Genomic DNA, 17,564 nt, shown 5'->3' with positions numbered 1-17,564 from the left:
TTCAGTTGTTCTACAGACTGGTTTTCAGGATAGCCACAATGAGAAATCAGGAGATGTATTTGGATTTTGATCTTAGCACATTTCCAAACCTGTGACAAGGCAAATACAATTCATATACAGTAGGTACTTTAGAGACTTAAAATACATGCAAATCTATCTCATGCATATTTATTATCGGTAGCCTGAAGACTAGATTGGTGACGTTCCCCAGAATGGAGTTGAGAAGTAGGACCTATATCTGTATAAGGTCCACAGAGCAGAATCGTTCATTCTGGAGAAGAACTCTCAGGGAAATGTGATGGGAGATTTCTTATTACTACTATTTGGGGGAGGGGGATCAGAGGGGGTCAGGGTGAGTAGAGTGATATTCTTAGGGTAGTTCAATTTGTGATCAGGGGTTTGGGTTGTGATCAGAGAGTTTATTTTGTGATGGGTGGAGGTGGGGCTTAGAGTGGTTTCCATTATTATTTTTTTATTTGGGCAGTTGCTCCAGTCATCTCTTAATTAACAACATTGCCCTGAGAAAAGCCCCAAAGTCATTAACAATCCTCAGGAGGGTAAGACATCAAATACCCCTATGGAAAGGGAAAAAAGGGTAATATCTGGAATGCCTTACATACCAACGCCCATAGTATGGTAAACAAACACCTAGATCTAGAGGCTGCAATGTTAGAAGCCAACTTGGATATAGTGGTGGTCACGGAGACATGGTTCTCGGAGAACCATGACTGGGATATAGTTATACCTGGCTATAATCTATTCAGGAAGGACAGGGTAGGAAAAAAGGATGGAGGAGTGGCATTATATGTTAAGAATAATATCAAAGTGGCAGAACTGCAGGATGTATGGGGTAAGGAAGAAGCGCAGTAGGTTAAACTGGTAAGAGGAAAAGCAAAATGTATTTACGATGGTGCAATATACAGGTCACCTTTAGAGTCAGAAGAAATGGACAGAAACTTAATTGAAGATATCCACAAGATAGCTAGGATACTGATAGGTGATTTTAATATGCCTGACGTCGACTGAGTGCCCTTGGTATGGGACATAAAGTGACTGACTGGGTTAAAAACTGGTTAAATGGGAGGAAACAGAGGGTAGTGGTAAATGGAGCATGCTCTGAGGAAAGGGTTGTTATCAGTGGTGTACCACAGGGATTGGTCCTCGGGAGTTGTTATCAGTGGTGTACCACAGTGGTCCTTGGGCCGGCCCTTTTTAACATCTTTGTGAGTGATATTGCGGAAGGGCTGTTTGGTAAGGTTTGTCTCTTTGCGGATGATACCAAACTTTGCAATAGGGTGGACACCTCAGAGGGTGTGGATGGCATGAGGAAGGATCTAGCGAAGTATGAAGAATGGTCTGAAAATTGGCAACTAAGATTTAATGCTAAGAAATGTAGGGTCATGCACTTGAGTTACAACAATCCAAGGGAACGATACAGTATAGGGGGAGAAGTGCTTCTGGGTACGAAAGAAGATCGGGACTTGGGGGTGATTGTGTGCGAAGACCTTAAGGTGACCAAGGAGGTAGAAAAGATGGTTAAAGCCAGAAGGATGCTTGGGTGCATAAGGAGAGGGAGGACCAGCAGGAAAAAAAGAGGTGAAAGTGCCCTTGTATAAGTCTCTGGTGAGGCCCCATTTGGAGTACTGCATGCAATTCTGGAGACCACACCTACAGAAAGATATAAACAGGATGGAGTCGGTCCAGAGGATGGCTACCAAATTGGTAAACAGTCTCTGCCATAAAACATATAGGGACAGGCTTATGGATCTCAACTTGTATACGCTGGAAGAGAGACGGGAGAGAAGGGATATGATAGAGATGTTTAAATACCTCAGTGGTGTTAATGTAAATGAGGTGAGCCTTTTCCAAATGAAATAAAACTCTGGAATGAGAGGGCATAGGATGAAGTTAAGAGGAAATAGGCTTACGAGGAATGTAAGAAAATACTACTTCAAGAAAAGGGTGGTGAATACGTGGAAAGGCCTCCTGGTGGAGGTCATGGAAATGAGAACTGTGTTGGAATTTAAGAAAGCGTGGGACAGGGATGTGGGATCCCTTAGGAAAAGGAGGAGCTAGTGGTTACTGAGGAAGGGCAGACTGGATGGGCCATTTGGCCCTTATCTGCCGTCATGATTCTATGTTTCTAAAATGAAACTGTATAAAAATGACACAAAACAAAATGAAAAGCCTGCAAATGACACAGGAAACTAATTTTAAAAAATGGACCCTTTTACTAAGCCACGGCAAAATCTGGGCTTAGACTATGTACTAAGCCAAGATTTACCATGACAGTATATAAAGGAATTTTTTTTGCAGATCCTGCGCTAATTTTTCAATTAGCATTCGGGACTTGCACAAAAATAAATAAATAAATAATATGGGAGCACTTAGCTATTTAGGAGGCACTAATGCACTAAGTCTATTTGCTAATCACAGCATGTTAGCTGGATAACACTTCCATGCCCAATCTCCACCCATGACATGTCCCATCCCCCCCCTAAAATATATAAAAAATAGCGCATAATTAGTGTTTTGGAATAGCGAAGAGGCATTTTGCAGTAGACCTTTTTTCCGCATTAAAGTGTGCATTAGCACTTAACACAGTTTAGTAAAAGGGCTTCTGTTTTTTTTTTGCATGCCCCTAATATCTAGTGGCTATATTTAGTGGCCTGATTGCAGTCTAAGCTGTGGAAAAATCTTCAGGTGGTTGCAAGTGAAGATTCATATCTCAGCCCTTATTCTAATTCAGGGGTGTCCAACCTCGGCCCTTACCAGGTTGGGTTTTCAGGATTTTTCCAATGACTATGCATGCGATCTATTTTCATATAATGGAGGCAGTGCATACAAACAGATCTCATGCATATTCATTGCTAAAAATCTTTACTGAGTTCCCAAATTCCAATCTGATTACACTTTATTATCTACTTACTTAAGTAATCACTTGTGTCAATATATATTGTATCAAACTACTTTATTAGACATACATCAAAATACATATAATTTATACCATGTAGATATTCTTTAAAATTCTAATATCCTAACCTCATCTCATTCATTCAATACATGCACTACATTGTACTCAGTTGTCTCACTTAATGCTCTTTGTTATCCGCCTCAAGTTTGTACTTGAGACAATGGAGGGTTAAGTGACTTGCCCAATGTCACAAGAGCCTGCAGTGGGATTTGAACCAGGCAAATGAATATTCATGGTTTATGGTTTACTTTGTTTGATATACCATCTTTCCTTTGACAATAACACGGTGGGGGGTTTTTTTTTTCATAAAATAGGTTTTTGTGATTGGGTGGTGGAACCGGTGGTGGGAGGCGGGGCTAGTGCTGGGCAGACTTCTATGGTCTGTGCCCTGAAAATGACAGATACAAATCAAGGTAAAGTATACACATATAAAAGTAGCACATATGAGTTTATCTTGTTGGGCAGACTGGATGGACCGTGCAGGTCTTTTTCTGCCGTCATCTACTATGTTACCACATTACTATGTTGTGCATTGGAGGTAGTATGCAGGCAGATCTATCTTGTACATATTCATTACATCAAAATAAATAACTAATGATTATGCTACCACATCATATTTATATTAATTATAGAATAGAGATAAAAGCAATTTTGTAGTATATATTTTAATGTGGTTAATATAATCATTAGTGATAAATTATTATTGACTAATTTAAATAAATACAGCCCAATATATGGTTTAGGAATGCATGTTCATTAGGGATATCCTGAAAACCTAATCTGTCTGTGACCCCGGAGGACTGCACTTGTGCTCCCTTGACTTACACAGTGCTGGGGAAGTTTGTGTTAATATGCATTAGCCATAAATTACATCCCACAATCTATTGTAAGACCATCAGGTGGCACTGTGCTTTTATGGGATTCGCGAAAGAAAAGGAATCCTGAAAAGCTGACTTGTTTGTGATCTCTGAAGACTGCACTTATACATTTCTGACTTAGGGACCTTTTACTAAGGTGCGCTGAAAAATGGCCTGCGCTGGTGTAGATGCGTGTATTGAACGCATGCAGGTCCATTTTTCAGCTCACCTGCAAAAAAGGCCTTTTCTTTTTGCCGAAAATAGACGTGCGGCAAAATAAAAATCAGCGCGCTGCCATTTTGGGCCTTAGACCTTACCGCCACCCATTGACTTAGCAATAAGGTCTCACGCGTCAACTGGGCGGTAATCATCAGCGCATGCACACTGCTGATTACCGCCCAGTTAGCGCCACGCGGTAGAAAATAGAAACTATTTTCTGCCGAACGTTTTGGACGCGTGTAGAAATTAGAATTATCGCCCGGGGCATGCAGTAGCTGGGCGGTAGTTCTAATTTGACGTATGTTGTACGTGCATAGGTGCCCTCACGTCTTAGTAAAAGGGCCCCTAAGCCAGTTAGTGTCTGCAATCTATTGTAAGGCCATCAGGTGGCACTGCAAGTTTTATGGGATTTAAGAAAGCGTGGGACAGGGATGTGGGATCCCTTAGGAAAAGGAGGAGCTAGTGGTTACTGAGGAAGGGCAGACTGGGTGGGCCATTTGGCCCTTATCTGCCGTCATGATTCTATGTTTCTAAAATGAAAATGTATAAAAATGACACAAAACAAAATGAAAAACCTGCAAATGACACAGGAAACTAATTAAAAAAATGGACCCTTTTACTAAGCCATGGCAAAATCTGGGCTTAGACTACGTGCTAAGCCAAGATTTACCATGACAGTATATAAAGGAAATTTTTGCAGATCCTGCACTAATTTTTCAATTAGCATTCGGGACTTGCAAAAAAAATAATATGGGAGCACTTAGCTAGGGATTCGAGTAAGAAGAGAAACATGTTTTCTAGTATTGCTCGTCCTCTGTATTGTGTGTTAGTTGCTTTTTGTTCAAATTCCAATTTTATTGATTTTGTGTGAACAGATTCTATTCATTTGCTGTCTCATCCCAGTCCTCTAGACTCAGTCAGTCTGGTTTTTAGGACATCCACAATTAATATGCATGAGATAGATTTGTATACACTATGGACTAGATTCAGTAAATGGTGCCCAAATTTGGGTGCTGGGGAAAAAGAACTACGTGGAGCACTATTCTATAAATGGTACTCCGAGTTGCGCACCATTTAGAGAATAGTACTTAGAGCCGATTTCTGCGCCACACTTTCTGAAGCCTGGTGTAAATCCTGGCACGCGAGTTAGGTGAGGATCCTGGTATTCTATAGTACTGTGCTCATCTTTAGTGAGCCGCCTGTGCCCCTCCCATGGCCATGTCCCCTTTTAAGTTGCACGCTAAAGATTTTCATATGGATCTTTACAGAATAGCACATAGCAAGATGCATGTGCAAATCCAAATTGTTGCCAATTAGCACCATTCTGGGGAAGGGGGAGCCTATTCCGAAAGGATGGGCTCCATCTTAACCAGAGTGGGACCAGGCTGCTGGCATCGGCGTTTAAGAAGGAGATAGAGCAGCTTTTAAACTAGAAATGGGGGGAAGGCCGACAGTCGCTCAAAAGAGCATGGTTCGGGATAAGGTATCTTTCAAAGATATCACCATAACAGGGAAGATAGAGTATCCTGATAGTGAGGTTGCAAAAGAGATTGTAGTAGATCGGGTATCTTTAAATAACAATAAAAATCAGACAAAAGATTGCCAATTAATACTGTCAAGTACTAAGCATGATGTACTTAGGAACAACAAACATAGTTTGAAATGTCTATATGCGAATGCCAGGAGCCTAAGAAATAAGATGGGGGAGTTAGAATATATTGCACTAAATGAAAAATTAGATATAATAGGCATCTCTGAGACCTGGTGGAAGGAGGATAACCAGTGGGACACTGTCATACCGGGGTACAAATTATATCGTAGTGATAGGGTGAATCGGATTGGTGGAGGGGTAGCATTGTATATTAACGAGAGCCTTGAATCAAATAGATTGAAAATTCTGCAGGAAGCAAAACACTCCTTGGAATCACTGTGGATTGAAATTCCATGTGCAAAGGGGAAAAGGATAGTGATAGGAGTGTACTACCGTCCGCCTGGCCAGGACGAACAGACGGATGCGGAAATGTTAAAGGAAATCAGGGACGCAAACAAACTGGGCAACACAATAATAATGGGGGATTTCAATTACCCGCATATAGACTGGGGTAATGTAACATCTGTACACGCAAGGGACATAAGATTTCTTGATGAAATCAAGGACAGCTTCATGGAACAGCTAGTTCAGGAGCCGACAAGAGAAGGAAAAATACTAGACTTAGTCCTTAGTGGTGCTCATGATCTAGTGCAGGGGGTAACGATACGAGGGCCGCTTGATAACAGTGATCATAATATGATCGGTTTTGATATTGGCATTGAAGGAAGTGAAACTAGGAAATCAAGTACGCTAGCGTTTAACTATAGAAAGGGTGATTACGACAAAATGAGAAAAATGGTGAAAAAAAGACTGAAAGGAGCAGCTCGCAGAGTAAAAAACTTGCATCAGGCGTGGATGCTGTTTAAAAACACCATCCTGGAGGTTCAGGACAAATATATTCCACGTATTAGAAAAAAGGGAAAAAAGACTAAACGTCAGCCGGCGTGGCTAAACAGTAAGATAAAGGAAATCATTAGAGCCAAAAAACAATCCTTCAGAAAGTGGAGAAGAGAACCAACTGAAAGTAACAGGATAGATCATAAGGAATGCCAAGCCAAATGCAAAGCGGAGATAAGGAGGGCAAAAAAGGACTTTGAGAAGAAATTAGCGTTGGAAGCAAAAATACATAGTAAAAACTTTTTAGATACATTAAAAGCAGGAAACCGGCCAAAGAGTCGGTTGGGCCGCTGGACGAAAATGGTGTTAAAGGGGCGATCAAGGAGGACAAAGCCGTAGCGGAGAAATTAAATGAATTCTTTGCTTCGGTCTTCACCGAGGAGGATTTGGGGGGGACACCGGTGCCGGAAAGAATATTTGAAGCGGGGGAGTCGGAGAAACTAAACAAATTCTCTGTAACCTTGGAGGATGTAATGGGTCAGTTCAGCAAGCTGAAGAGTAGTAAATCACCGGGACCTGATGGTATTCATCCCAGAGTATTAATAGAACTAAAAAATGAACTTGCGGAGCTACTGTTAGAAATATGCAATCTGTCCCTAAAATCGAGTGTAATACCGGAAGACTGGAGGGTAGCCAATGTTACTCCGATTTTTAAGAAAGGTTCCAGAGGAGATCCGGGAAATTATAGACCGGTGAGTCTGACGTCGGTGCCGGGCAAGATGGTGGAGGCTATTATTAAGAATAAAATTGCAGAGCATATACAAAAACATGGACTGATGAGACAAAGTCAGCACGGATTTAGTGAAGGGAAGTCTTGCCTCACCAATCTAATGCATTTTTTTGAGGGGGTAAGCAAACATGTGGACAATGGGGAGCCGGTTGATATTGTATATCTGGATTTTCAGAAGGCGTTTGACAAAGTGCCGCACGAAAGACTCCTGAAGAAATTGCAGAGTCATGGAATCGGAGGTAGGGTATTATTATGGATTAAGAACTGGTTGAAAGATAGGAAGCAGAGAGTAGGATTGCGTGGCCAGTATTCTCAGTGGAGGAGGGTAGTTAGTGGGGTCCCGCAGGGGTCTCTGCTGGGTCCGTTGCTTTTTAATGTATTTATAAATGACCTAGAGATGGGAATAACTAGTGAGGTAATTAAATTCGCCGATGACACAAAATTATTCAGGGTCGTCAAGTCGCAGGAGGAATGTGAACGATTACAGGAGGACCTTGCGAGACTGGGAGAATGGGCGTACAAGTGGCAGATGAAGTTCAATGTTGACAAGTGCAAAGTGATGCATGTGGGTAAGAGGAACCCGAATTATAGCTACGTCTTGCAAGGTTCCGCGTTAGGAGTTACGGATCAAGAAAGGGATCTGGGTGTCGTCGTCGATGATACGCTGAAACCTTCTGCTCAGTGTGCTGCTGCGGCTAGGAAAGCGAATAGAATGTTGGGTGTTATTAAGAAGGGTATGGAGTCCAGGTGTGCGGATGTTATAATGCCGTTGTATCGCTCCATGGTGCGACCGCACCTGGAGTATTGTGTTCAGTACTGGTCTCCGTATCTCAAAAAAGATATAGTAGAATTGGAAAAGGTACAGCGAAGGGCGACGAAAATGATAGTGGGGATGGGACGACTTTCCTATGAAGAGAGGCTGAGAAGGCTAGGGCTTTTCAGCTTGGAGAAGAGACGGCTGAGGGGAGATATGATAGAAGTGTATAAAATAATGAGTGGAATGGATCGGGTGGATGTGAAGCGACTGTTCACGCTATCCAAAAATACTAGGACTAGAGGGCATGAGTTGAAGCTACAGTGTGGTAAATTTAAAACGAATCGGAGAAAATTTTTCTTCACCCAACGTGTAATTAGACTCTGGAATTCATTGCCGGAGAACGTGGTACGGGCGGTTAGCTTGACGGAGTTTAAAAAGGGGTTAGATAGATTCCTAAAGGACAAGTCCATAGACCGCTATTAAATGGACTGGAAAAATTCCTCATTTTTAGGTATAACTTGTCTGGAATGTTTTTACGTTTGGGGAGCGTGCCAGGTGCCCTTGACCTGGATTGGCCACTGTCGGTGACAGGATGCTGGGCTAGATGGACCTTTGGTCTTTCCCAGTATGGCACTACTTATGTACTTATGTACTTATGTACTAATTATTGGTGCTAATTGGCTCGTTATCCAATTTTGTTGCATGCATACATTTGAGCACCATCAGGGCTGCCGAGGGGGTTGGGGGATGACAAAATTTCCCCGGGCCCGGACTCCAAGGGGGAGGGGGCCGGCACCATTAACCTTCTTCCTGCCTGCCTGATTCAGGGTCTATCTCTCTCCTGCTCCTGTGTGCCAGAATCCAGATGATTGTGTTAACATGATAACCCAGTTACCGCATTATTGCAATCATTCGTGTCCTGGCACACAGGAGCAGGAGACGACAGACAGAGGGAGGAGCAGTAAGACACAGGACGGTAAGGAGGCGGGTGGGGGCGAGGGCAGCCCGAATGTGTGTGTGTGGGGGGGTGGGGGCAGCAGGGATGAGGGGGGCCTGAATGTAGGGTGTGGTCTGACTGGGGGGAGCAGGGCATAGTTCGGTGTGGCGGCAGCCCAGGCGGGGGGAGGCGGTTAGTGGTCCTGCCCTGGGCCTGGCTGTGTCTCTCAGCATCCCTGGGCACCATTTATAGAATTGCCCTTTATCTGCATGAAATGCAAATCTCATGGACATTGTTTGGGGATACCTTGAACACTAGAGTGGCTGGAGGTGTCTCCAGGACTGGGTTGAGAATCACTGCTGTAAAAAGATGAAAAACTATATATACTAAATAATCCCATTTCACTCTTGCTGTGTTTTATTCTTGAATATATTGGAATAAGTCTGAGTCCCTTATAGCAAGCTCTGAATTCGGAATGCTACCTCTTGTACAGCAAGAAAACTGAACTGAACCAGACCTAATAATGCACTGATCTGCTGTGTGTGACGATAATGTTCCATCTTTTGAGCCTATGATTAAAATTAGTAATGGATTAAAGTCCTCTACTGCTCTTCAGCCTTCCTGAGAAAGTTAAAAGCAAATGACAGAAATTGCAGTCAGACACAGGCGTGGAGACTCTATGGAAGCAAATGAAATGGTACTAAACCAAGTAATGATGTGAAACATATTTACCAGGGTGTCACCTATCCAGCCTGCCATGGTATGTGGAGCAAGTGGGCCCCACCACTGGAAAGAAGCAGACTAGTCACCACATCTTTTTGTGGTAAGTGCCCTGCAGAAAGCATGTCATATATCTTATTTATATCCAATGTTTAAAAAAATGTGCGCAGTGGTTGTCTAAGCATAATATAGCAACATTTTAACACTCCAACTCAGCTTAGAAACTGGGGGTCCTTTTACTAAGCCATGGTAAAAAATGGCCTTTGGTAGTGTAGGTGCATGTATTGGGTGCGCGTCAGGCCATTTTTTACTGTATCTACAAAAAGGGCTTAAAAAAAAAAAACGGGACAGGAAAAGGCCTGCGTTAAAAATGAAACCAGCGCGCCCAAAACCGGCCTGAGCCCTTAATGCCACCAATTGATCTAGCAATAAAGGCTCATGCTCTACACGAGTGGCCGGTTGGCGTGCACCGAGTGCCGATTACCGCCGGAACCGACACACGTAAGAGGAAATAAATAAATAATTCCTCCACGCATTATGGACATGTGCCAAATCTGAAATTACCACCAGGAGGGTGTGCTGGCCTGACGGTAGTCTCATTTGGGCGCACGCCGCACGCGCGTAGAGCCTACCGCAGGCTTAGTAAAAGGGCCTCTAAGCGCTGAATATCGTACGTAACTGACTATGTGTTAGCCAGCTCCACAAACCCAGAAATGTAGGGGGTCTTTTACATAGGCGGTCGGTGGCCCAACTGTTTGGGGAGGCTAAAGGGGGCAGGGTTAGGGGTGGGCCAGGGGTGGAGCTTAAATCCATAATTGTCTGATAACACACAGAAAAAAAATAAAAATAAAAGTCACAATTAATATCTTTTATTAAATTTAGATATTAGATATGTATCATATGTCAAAGAATAAAGTGGTTGCTCAAAGCATGTACTAACCACAATCGCTCAACTGCAAAACACTATGCACAACTTTGTGCAAAAACACACTCAGAACCTTACTGTACCATACATATTACACTGGGCAGAACTTAATACACCAATATACCACCCATACGGAAAATGCAGACCGTCAACAATATGAAACAAGGGATCACAATATCACAATTCTCATGTACAGCTACAAAACACCCTAATTCATGTTTAATGTGGGATAAAATGCCATAAATAACTACCGTATTTTTCGGACTATAAGACGCACCGGACCATAAGACGCACCTAGGTTTTAGAGGAGGGAAATAGGAAAAAAAAATTTTTCCTCTTTCCCTCCTCTAAAACCTAGGTGCTCCGGTGCGTCTTGTCCGGGTTTTGGACCTCCGTCACGTACTTACAGGATTCCGTGTTCCCTGGTGGTCTAGTGACGTCGGGGCAGGAAAGAGCCCCCTCTTTCCTGCCCATCGCGCTGCTCTCCGTGCTTCTCAATGCTTTCCGACGGTCTCGGTGATATTCAAAATGGCCGCCGAGATTCTCGGCGGCCATTTTGAATCTCGCCGAGACCGTCGGAAAGCATTGAGAAGCACGGAGAGCAGCGCGATGGGCAGGAAAGAGGGGGCTCTTTCCTGCCCCGACGTCACTAGACCACCAGGGAACATGGAATCCTGTAAGTACGGAACGGAGGTCAAAAAACGCTACCTTCGGACTATAAGACGCACCCCCCATTTTCCTCCCAAATTTTTGGGGAAAAAAGTGCGTCTTATAGTCCGAAAAATACGGTAAATAAAGAAATATAAACTTTTAATGTTGAGCACCTGATTCTCAAAGTGGACATATTCCAAACACTATAATGAAAATAAAATTATCTTTTTTACCTTTGTTGTCTGGTGACTTTGTTTTTCTGATCATGCTGGCCCAGTATCCGATTCTGCTGCTATCTGTCCTCTTAACTCCATTTCCAGGGCTTCCTTTCCATTTATTTCTTTACTTTCCGCCTTTCTTCTTCATTTCTTGCTCTATATCCATAAGTAAAAGCTGGGTCCTCCGCAGACTTGACTGTCCAGTGGATCCAGCTTCTGCCTATTTTCTCCATCCATGTGCAGTTTTTCTTCTCTTTTCCTTTTCCCTCATCTCATCTCCGTCATCTCTCTTCCCTCCCCTCTCCTCTATGTTCAGTCCTCCCATCCATGCCCACCCATGCTCCTGTCTCCCCTGCCCCCCTCCATTCACCCATATTCAGCAATTCCCCTCTTTCCCTGAGCCCTGCCATCCCATCCATTCTCCTCTCTCCCCTGCCCCAACTGCCCACCCTCTTCTCCCCCCAAGATCCCTTTACTTTTTTTTTCTTTCAAATTTACCTCCAGTCCGGCAGCGCAGCGACAGACAGCATCAGTGAAAGCGCTCCCAGTAAAAGCGCTTCTCTTCGCTCAGTGCCCCGCCTTCTTCTGACGTCATGACGTCAGAAGAAGGCGGGGCACTGAGCAAAGAGAAGCGCTTTTACTGGGAGCACTTTCACTGATGCTGTCTGTTGCTGCGCTGCCGGACTGAAGGTAAATTTTTAAAAAAAGGAAACGGATCTTGGGGGAAAGAGGGCGGGCAGTTGGGACGAGCGTCGTCATCGTCGTCATCAGGATCCGATCTTCGACTAAGCCTCCCCAAGCCTCCGATACCGGGCGCCTATGGTCTTTTACAAAGGTGCGGTAGAGTATTTAGCATGCACAAAACGCTAGAGATGTCCATAGGAATATATGGGCGCCTCTAACATTTAGCACAACTTTGTAAAAGGCCCACTCAGTGCTGGTGCCCGGACAGGGCCCGGAATTGAATTTCCAGATTTAGCACCGGTGGCAGTGGTCAGCAAAACCCTGATTACCATTGGCTGAATATTGAACCCATTGTTTGTATTTGTAAGTTAACAAATAGTGAGGGAATGATCAGCTCATGGTGGTAAGTGGCTTGAAAGTCCCTTCCAGCATGGGCTGACCTAATCCCTGTGTTGTTCCCGGCATTGAGTATCCAGGTATCTCTACTGACCTTTAAGTTAACTTTGCACTGGCCATTATTCAGACCAGTGCCGGTTATCTCAGTGCATAAAGTTAGGACAACTGTTTTGCTGTTCTAACTTTGAGGCCCTTTAACTAAGCCACGGTAGAGCACTGTTTTGAGACGCGCTGAGGCGTGGTAATTTGGCCATCAGTGCATGCTACTCCCACATTAAAAAATATCTTTTTTATTGAGGGCAGAGAATAGACATGCCCTGTGCAGGAATACCGTGGGAGCCCGTACCCCCTGCTAAAGAGGTGGTAGTCAGGGCTCCCGCGGTAATGTCCATGCGCTAATTGGGAACTTAGCACATGGCCATTACAAAAAAATATGGAAAGGCGGCCATTTTACCACTACACTAAAAGTGGGCACAGCGCATGGATAGCCCATTCGCTGACACTAGCGCCGGTCACTTTTTAGCGTGACTTGGTAATAGGACTTCTTTATGCGGTTACTTAGTCAGTTAATGGACTGAACATCTTTGCTAAGTTTCTGCTGCCCCCTATCTCTGCCCCCAGCCCACCCCTAATCTAGCTGGCTTGAGGATGACTGGTTAGTGGAGGTATTCAGTGTCACTAATTGGTTACATGTACTGAATACCGGCCTCAATGAAAATAAATCCCTGAAATACAAAGAATTTACAAATTTTTTTTGTGAAAGTGCTGATGTATATTATGAGATTGTTTCAGCATCACTTCTATTGTGCACTGGCAGTCTCATTTGTCATAGCACTTGGATATTTAAAAAGCTATAATATTGAACTCATTCACATGCAAAAAATATTTTATCTTATTCACATGCAACAGTGTTTATCATCTTATTTGCATGCAAAATGTTTCCCTTATTTCCATACAAATTCTTTTCCAATGTGAATATCACACAGTCATATTTTTATGTTAAATGCAGTCTCTGTTATAGAACCTTTTAATTTGGAAGTGCTAGTACCCTTAACTTTAAAAAGTCCTATGGATAGACATGTGCAACCCAAACCCCCTGAGATTCAAAAGCATTTACCTGGCCAAGATCGACACCTGGCCAATTAAATCCCCATAACTGGGTATCCGGCAATATTCAGCAGGGGATAGCTGGCCATCTCCCTCTGAATATCACCGGTTAGCAGCTAGCCGGTTATATTGGCCTACATAACCGGCTCTCCACCAATTTTCAGCCCCACCGTAGTGACCAATTTGTTTGCGTGAATTTGTGGGATATCTTTGGCCGGTTAGAAGATAACCGGCTAAGTCAGAATATCGACTTAGCTGGTTATATTCTAACTGGCTAAAAATAAACCAGATATTGAATGTCAGTCACTGGAAATGGCCTGCCATTGAATATCTGGGTTTAGTGGTGACTGCTGGAGTTAGCCGGGCTAACTCCCATGGCCTGAATGTCGGCCCCAAAGCATCTTCTTCTGTTTTTGAGGAGTCATCTGCTTCTGGTGCCTCTTTGAGTATGGGTTTCATTAAACTCCAACTTTTTTCACTCGGGGGGGGGGGGGGGGGGGGACATCTTCCCAAGTTGGTGTTACTCCCCAAGGTCTGATATCTACTGATTCAATGGGACCTTCTTCTACAGTATCCCAACATCTTCTTCTAGATACCGACAGCTGTGGTTTGCCCTAATTTAACAAGGGTGGAAGAACATCAGCAAGAGATTACTCTGAAAGACATTTGGAAGTTTGTAGCTAGGACTAAATCTACAATTCCACAATTATGTTTCTTTTCTCAGCAGACAGTAGACAAATTTGTTGATTTGGACACTAAAATTTCATGGACTACAAACTGTCTCAGACTCATTCTTTAGGTAGTAATTTGCAGTCAGCTTTTGTCAGACACATATAACATGGTCTTACGTAGGCAGTTAGAATTTCTTGAGAATCAATTGTGTGCTAAGACTATACGTAGATTACATTTTCCTTTGTTTCACCTCCTATCTCCTGAGATATTATTATGTAGACGTTTGATAAAGTGGAGGATATGATTTTTTCTGATTGTCGTTATGCTTCTGTACCTCTAGCTGGAACAGCTGAAGGAGGCCAAGGTGGGGCAGCCAATAATATAGATTCCTTAGATTTGACAGCCTTTTTGGAAAGCTCTCAGGATGAAATTCCTACTAGGGCTACCCTCTTGGTTACTCTTTTAATTGAACAGGAAAAAAATTAGGATTCTTAAGACTTATTTCCGTAGAAGAGATGTTCAGTTTTGTGACCAACCAGTACCGAGTCAAAATAGCCCTATCAAAAAAGTCTCAAGACAAAAGATCCCAGACCAAAAAAAAACATACAAAAAAAACTAACCGAACAGCCCAATCACATAATGGCCCCCGACATATTAGCCCCTGACAAAATGGCCCAACATATTAGCCACTCCCCGACAAAATGTCCCACTTACCTATTTTTAATCTGTCCTTTCTGCTATTTTTCACGCATGCACTGTGTTTTGGTGCCGAACATATACCACATATAGGTGGTGGGATGCCGGAGAAGGAAAGGGGAATGAGATGGATTCTGATAGCTTTTCTTTGTTGAGATGCCTCAAAGTTGTTCACTTTCTCTGCTCTTAGTTGCCCTTTTCATTGATCCTCTTGGGGTCTGATTTGGAACTCTCTGCATCTTAAATGAAGGCAGTAGAGCAATGAATTGCTTTGTATGCAGACAATGTGTTGTAATATATAGCAGACCTGAATAACTTACTTCCTGCTTTCTTCGGCATCTTAAATATGTTTGGGGTGGTATTGGGATATAAATTGAAACTGGCAAAATCCAAGATTATGCCCCTGAAGAGGAGGGATTTATGGTTATTGAAGGCCTAATTAGTGTGTCTGTTTCAGTGGGATAATAAGGTGCTCTGCTATCTTGACGTCTTGCTGTTGGTGCAAATGAGTGAACTAGCGAAGTGAAGAAACTAAATGTCACGACACGGGTTCCCTGTTTTGCTTAAGTTGTATCAGGAGAAAGTTCCACATGTCCTTATCTCATATGTTTTATTGTTACCCACTCTGAACAAATGAACTTTTTGGACTAGGAGGATATAAAAGTATTCAATAAATAAAATGGACCATTATTCTATGAGACGCTGGAATGAATATCTCCTGTTCTTTCTAACTTGTTTTGCCTTTAGGTTCTTATGCTGGGGCAGTGATCGCCATGCCACTGGCAGGGGTATTGGTACAGTATATTGGCTGGCCTTCAGTCTTTTACATTTATGGTGAGTTTATTTATGAACTGTGTTATTTGGTGACTTCTGTTGTTAAACAGTTCGACTCTTTCATCTAGTGGATGCAGTACTGAGCCCACAAATTAGGAAAAATTCTGGGATATGGGCCCAAATCCTCTGCAGCTGACAGATCAATCTCATGACTTTGCACACTTCCTGCTATAACTTTTTCAGGTATAAGTAGCAATGGTGATAACCCCATCCCCCCCCCCCCCCCCCCAATATTCAAAGCTAATTTTTAACCGGCCAGGCACGGTCACTAACTAGTTAAATAGCTTATCAGCACCTAATTGCTAATATTCAGTGGGCGATAACTGGTTATCTCTGCTGAATATTGCAGGTTAGTGCCTAGCACATGACCAAGCCTTGAAAAGGTGCCCAAACTGACCAGATGACCACCGGTGGGAATCGGGGATCACTTCCCCTTAGTCCCCCAGTGGTCACCAACCCCCTCCCACACACACAAAAAAATTAAAACACATTTTTTTGCCAGCCTCTATGCCAGCCTCAAATGTCATACCCAGCTCCATCACAGCACTATGCAGGTCCCTGGAGCAGTTTTTAGTGGGTACTGCAGTGCACTTCAGGCAGGCGGACCCAAGCCCATCCCCCCCCCCCCCATCTGTTACACTTGTGGTGGTAAATGGGAGTCCTCCAAAACCCACTGTACCCACATCTAGGTGCCCCCCTTCATCCCTAAGGGCTATGGTAGTGTTGTACAGTTGCTGCAGAGTCCATGCCTGTTGCCTTTGCACCAATTTTCAAAAGGAATGTATACACAATCATTATATACATATAAAAAAATGGCTTGGCTTGAGGACATCCATATTCAGTCTGGGTGATGTTCATTTGTGATCCAACGACCACTAGAAAGGAGCATGTCGATCGCACTAGGGCAAGATCTGTTTGAGGATTTGAGGGTTGAGGGGTCCTTTTACAAAGCCTCAGCAAAAAGTGGCCTGTGGTAGTGTGGGCTCGCCTTTTTGGCTCGCGCTGGGCCACTTTTTACCACGGCTGGGAAGAAGGCCATTTTTTAATGGGCCGGGAAATGGGTGTGCAAAAAAATTAAAACTAGCGTGCGCCTATTTATGACCTGAGCCCTTACCACCAGCCATTGACCTAGCGGTAAGGGCTCATGTGCTACCCATGTAGTAAACACGCCGCATGCACCAATGTGGCCGCGCGTCCAGTTACCGCCGTAAATGCTCCCCATGGTAGAAAATAGAAAAATATTTTCTACCGCGGGATTCGGCATGCACCAAACTTGAAATTACTACCAGGCACATGCGCTACTCCGGCGGTAGTGCCGATTTGGTGCATGCTACCCATGCGTTAACCCTCCTGCGGCTTTGTAAAAGGGCCCCTGAATCAGGTTGTGCAGTAGTCATCTTGCTGGGTAAGGAATACTTTTCTGCAGATGCAGTTCGGAGGACAGTCCCAGCTGGGGATCTAAACCATTGTATTTTTTAAGGTAGGTTTTAAACAACAAACTAAACAAATGTATCATTTTCTTGTGGAGCTGGTTCCCTAAAAGTTTTACTGTGGTTGCAGCCTCATCTGTTTGGCATCACCTTCTAAGCTTCAGTTATTCACGCCTCATTTATTTATTTTCATTTTATTTCAAAAATTTATAATGCACTTCATGCCAAAGCAATCAGAGCATGGTACAAATAAAGTATTAATGAAATCA

The 17,564-nt window shown here is 43.4% G+C and overlaps 1 protein-coding gene across 1 annotated transcript in view; it reads left to right on the top strand.

Moving 5' to 3' along the window:
* The window catches only part of SLC17A8 (solute carrier family 17 member 8), a gene marked incomplete at its 5' end in the record, with an annotated part of 104,168 nt that overhangs the window by 65,653 nt on the left and 20,951 nt on the right, over positions 1 to 17,564 (top strand). Inside the window, 2 exons of the mRNA XM_030214893.1 lie at positions 9,698 to 9,785; positions 15,779 to 15,865. Of these exons, the coding sequence (XP_030070753.1) occupies positions 9,698 to 9,785; positions 15,779 to 15,865 (175 nt within the window). The remainder of the gene's footprint in view (positions 1 to 9,697; positions 9,786 to 15,778; positions 15,866 to 17,564) is intronic.

The sequence above is a fragment of the Microcaecilia unicolor genome, chromosome 9, assembly GCF_901765095.1.
Source record: "Microcaecilia unicolor chromosome 9, aMicUni1.1, whole genome shotgun sequence".
NCBI lineage: Eukaryota > Metazoa > Chordata > Amphibia > Gymnophiona > Siphonopidae > Microcaecilia > Microcaecilia unicolor.
The sequence above is the reverse complement of the archived record's forward strand: the minus strand, read 5'-3'. Positions and strand labels throughout refer to the sequence as shown.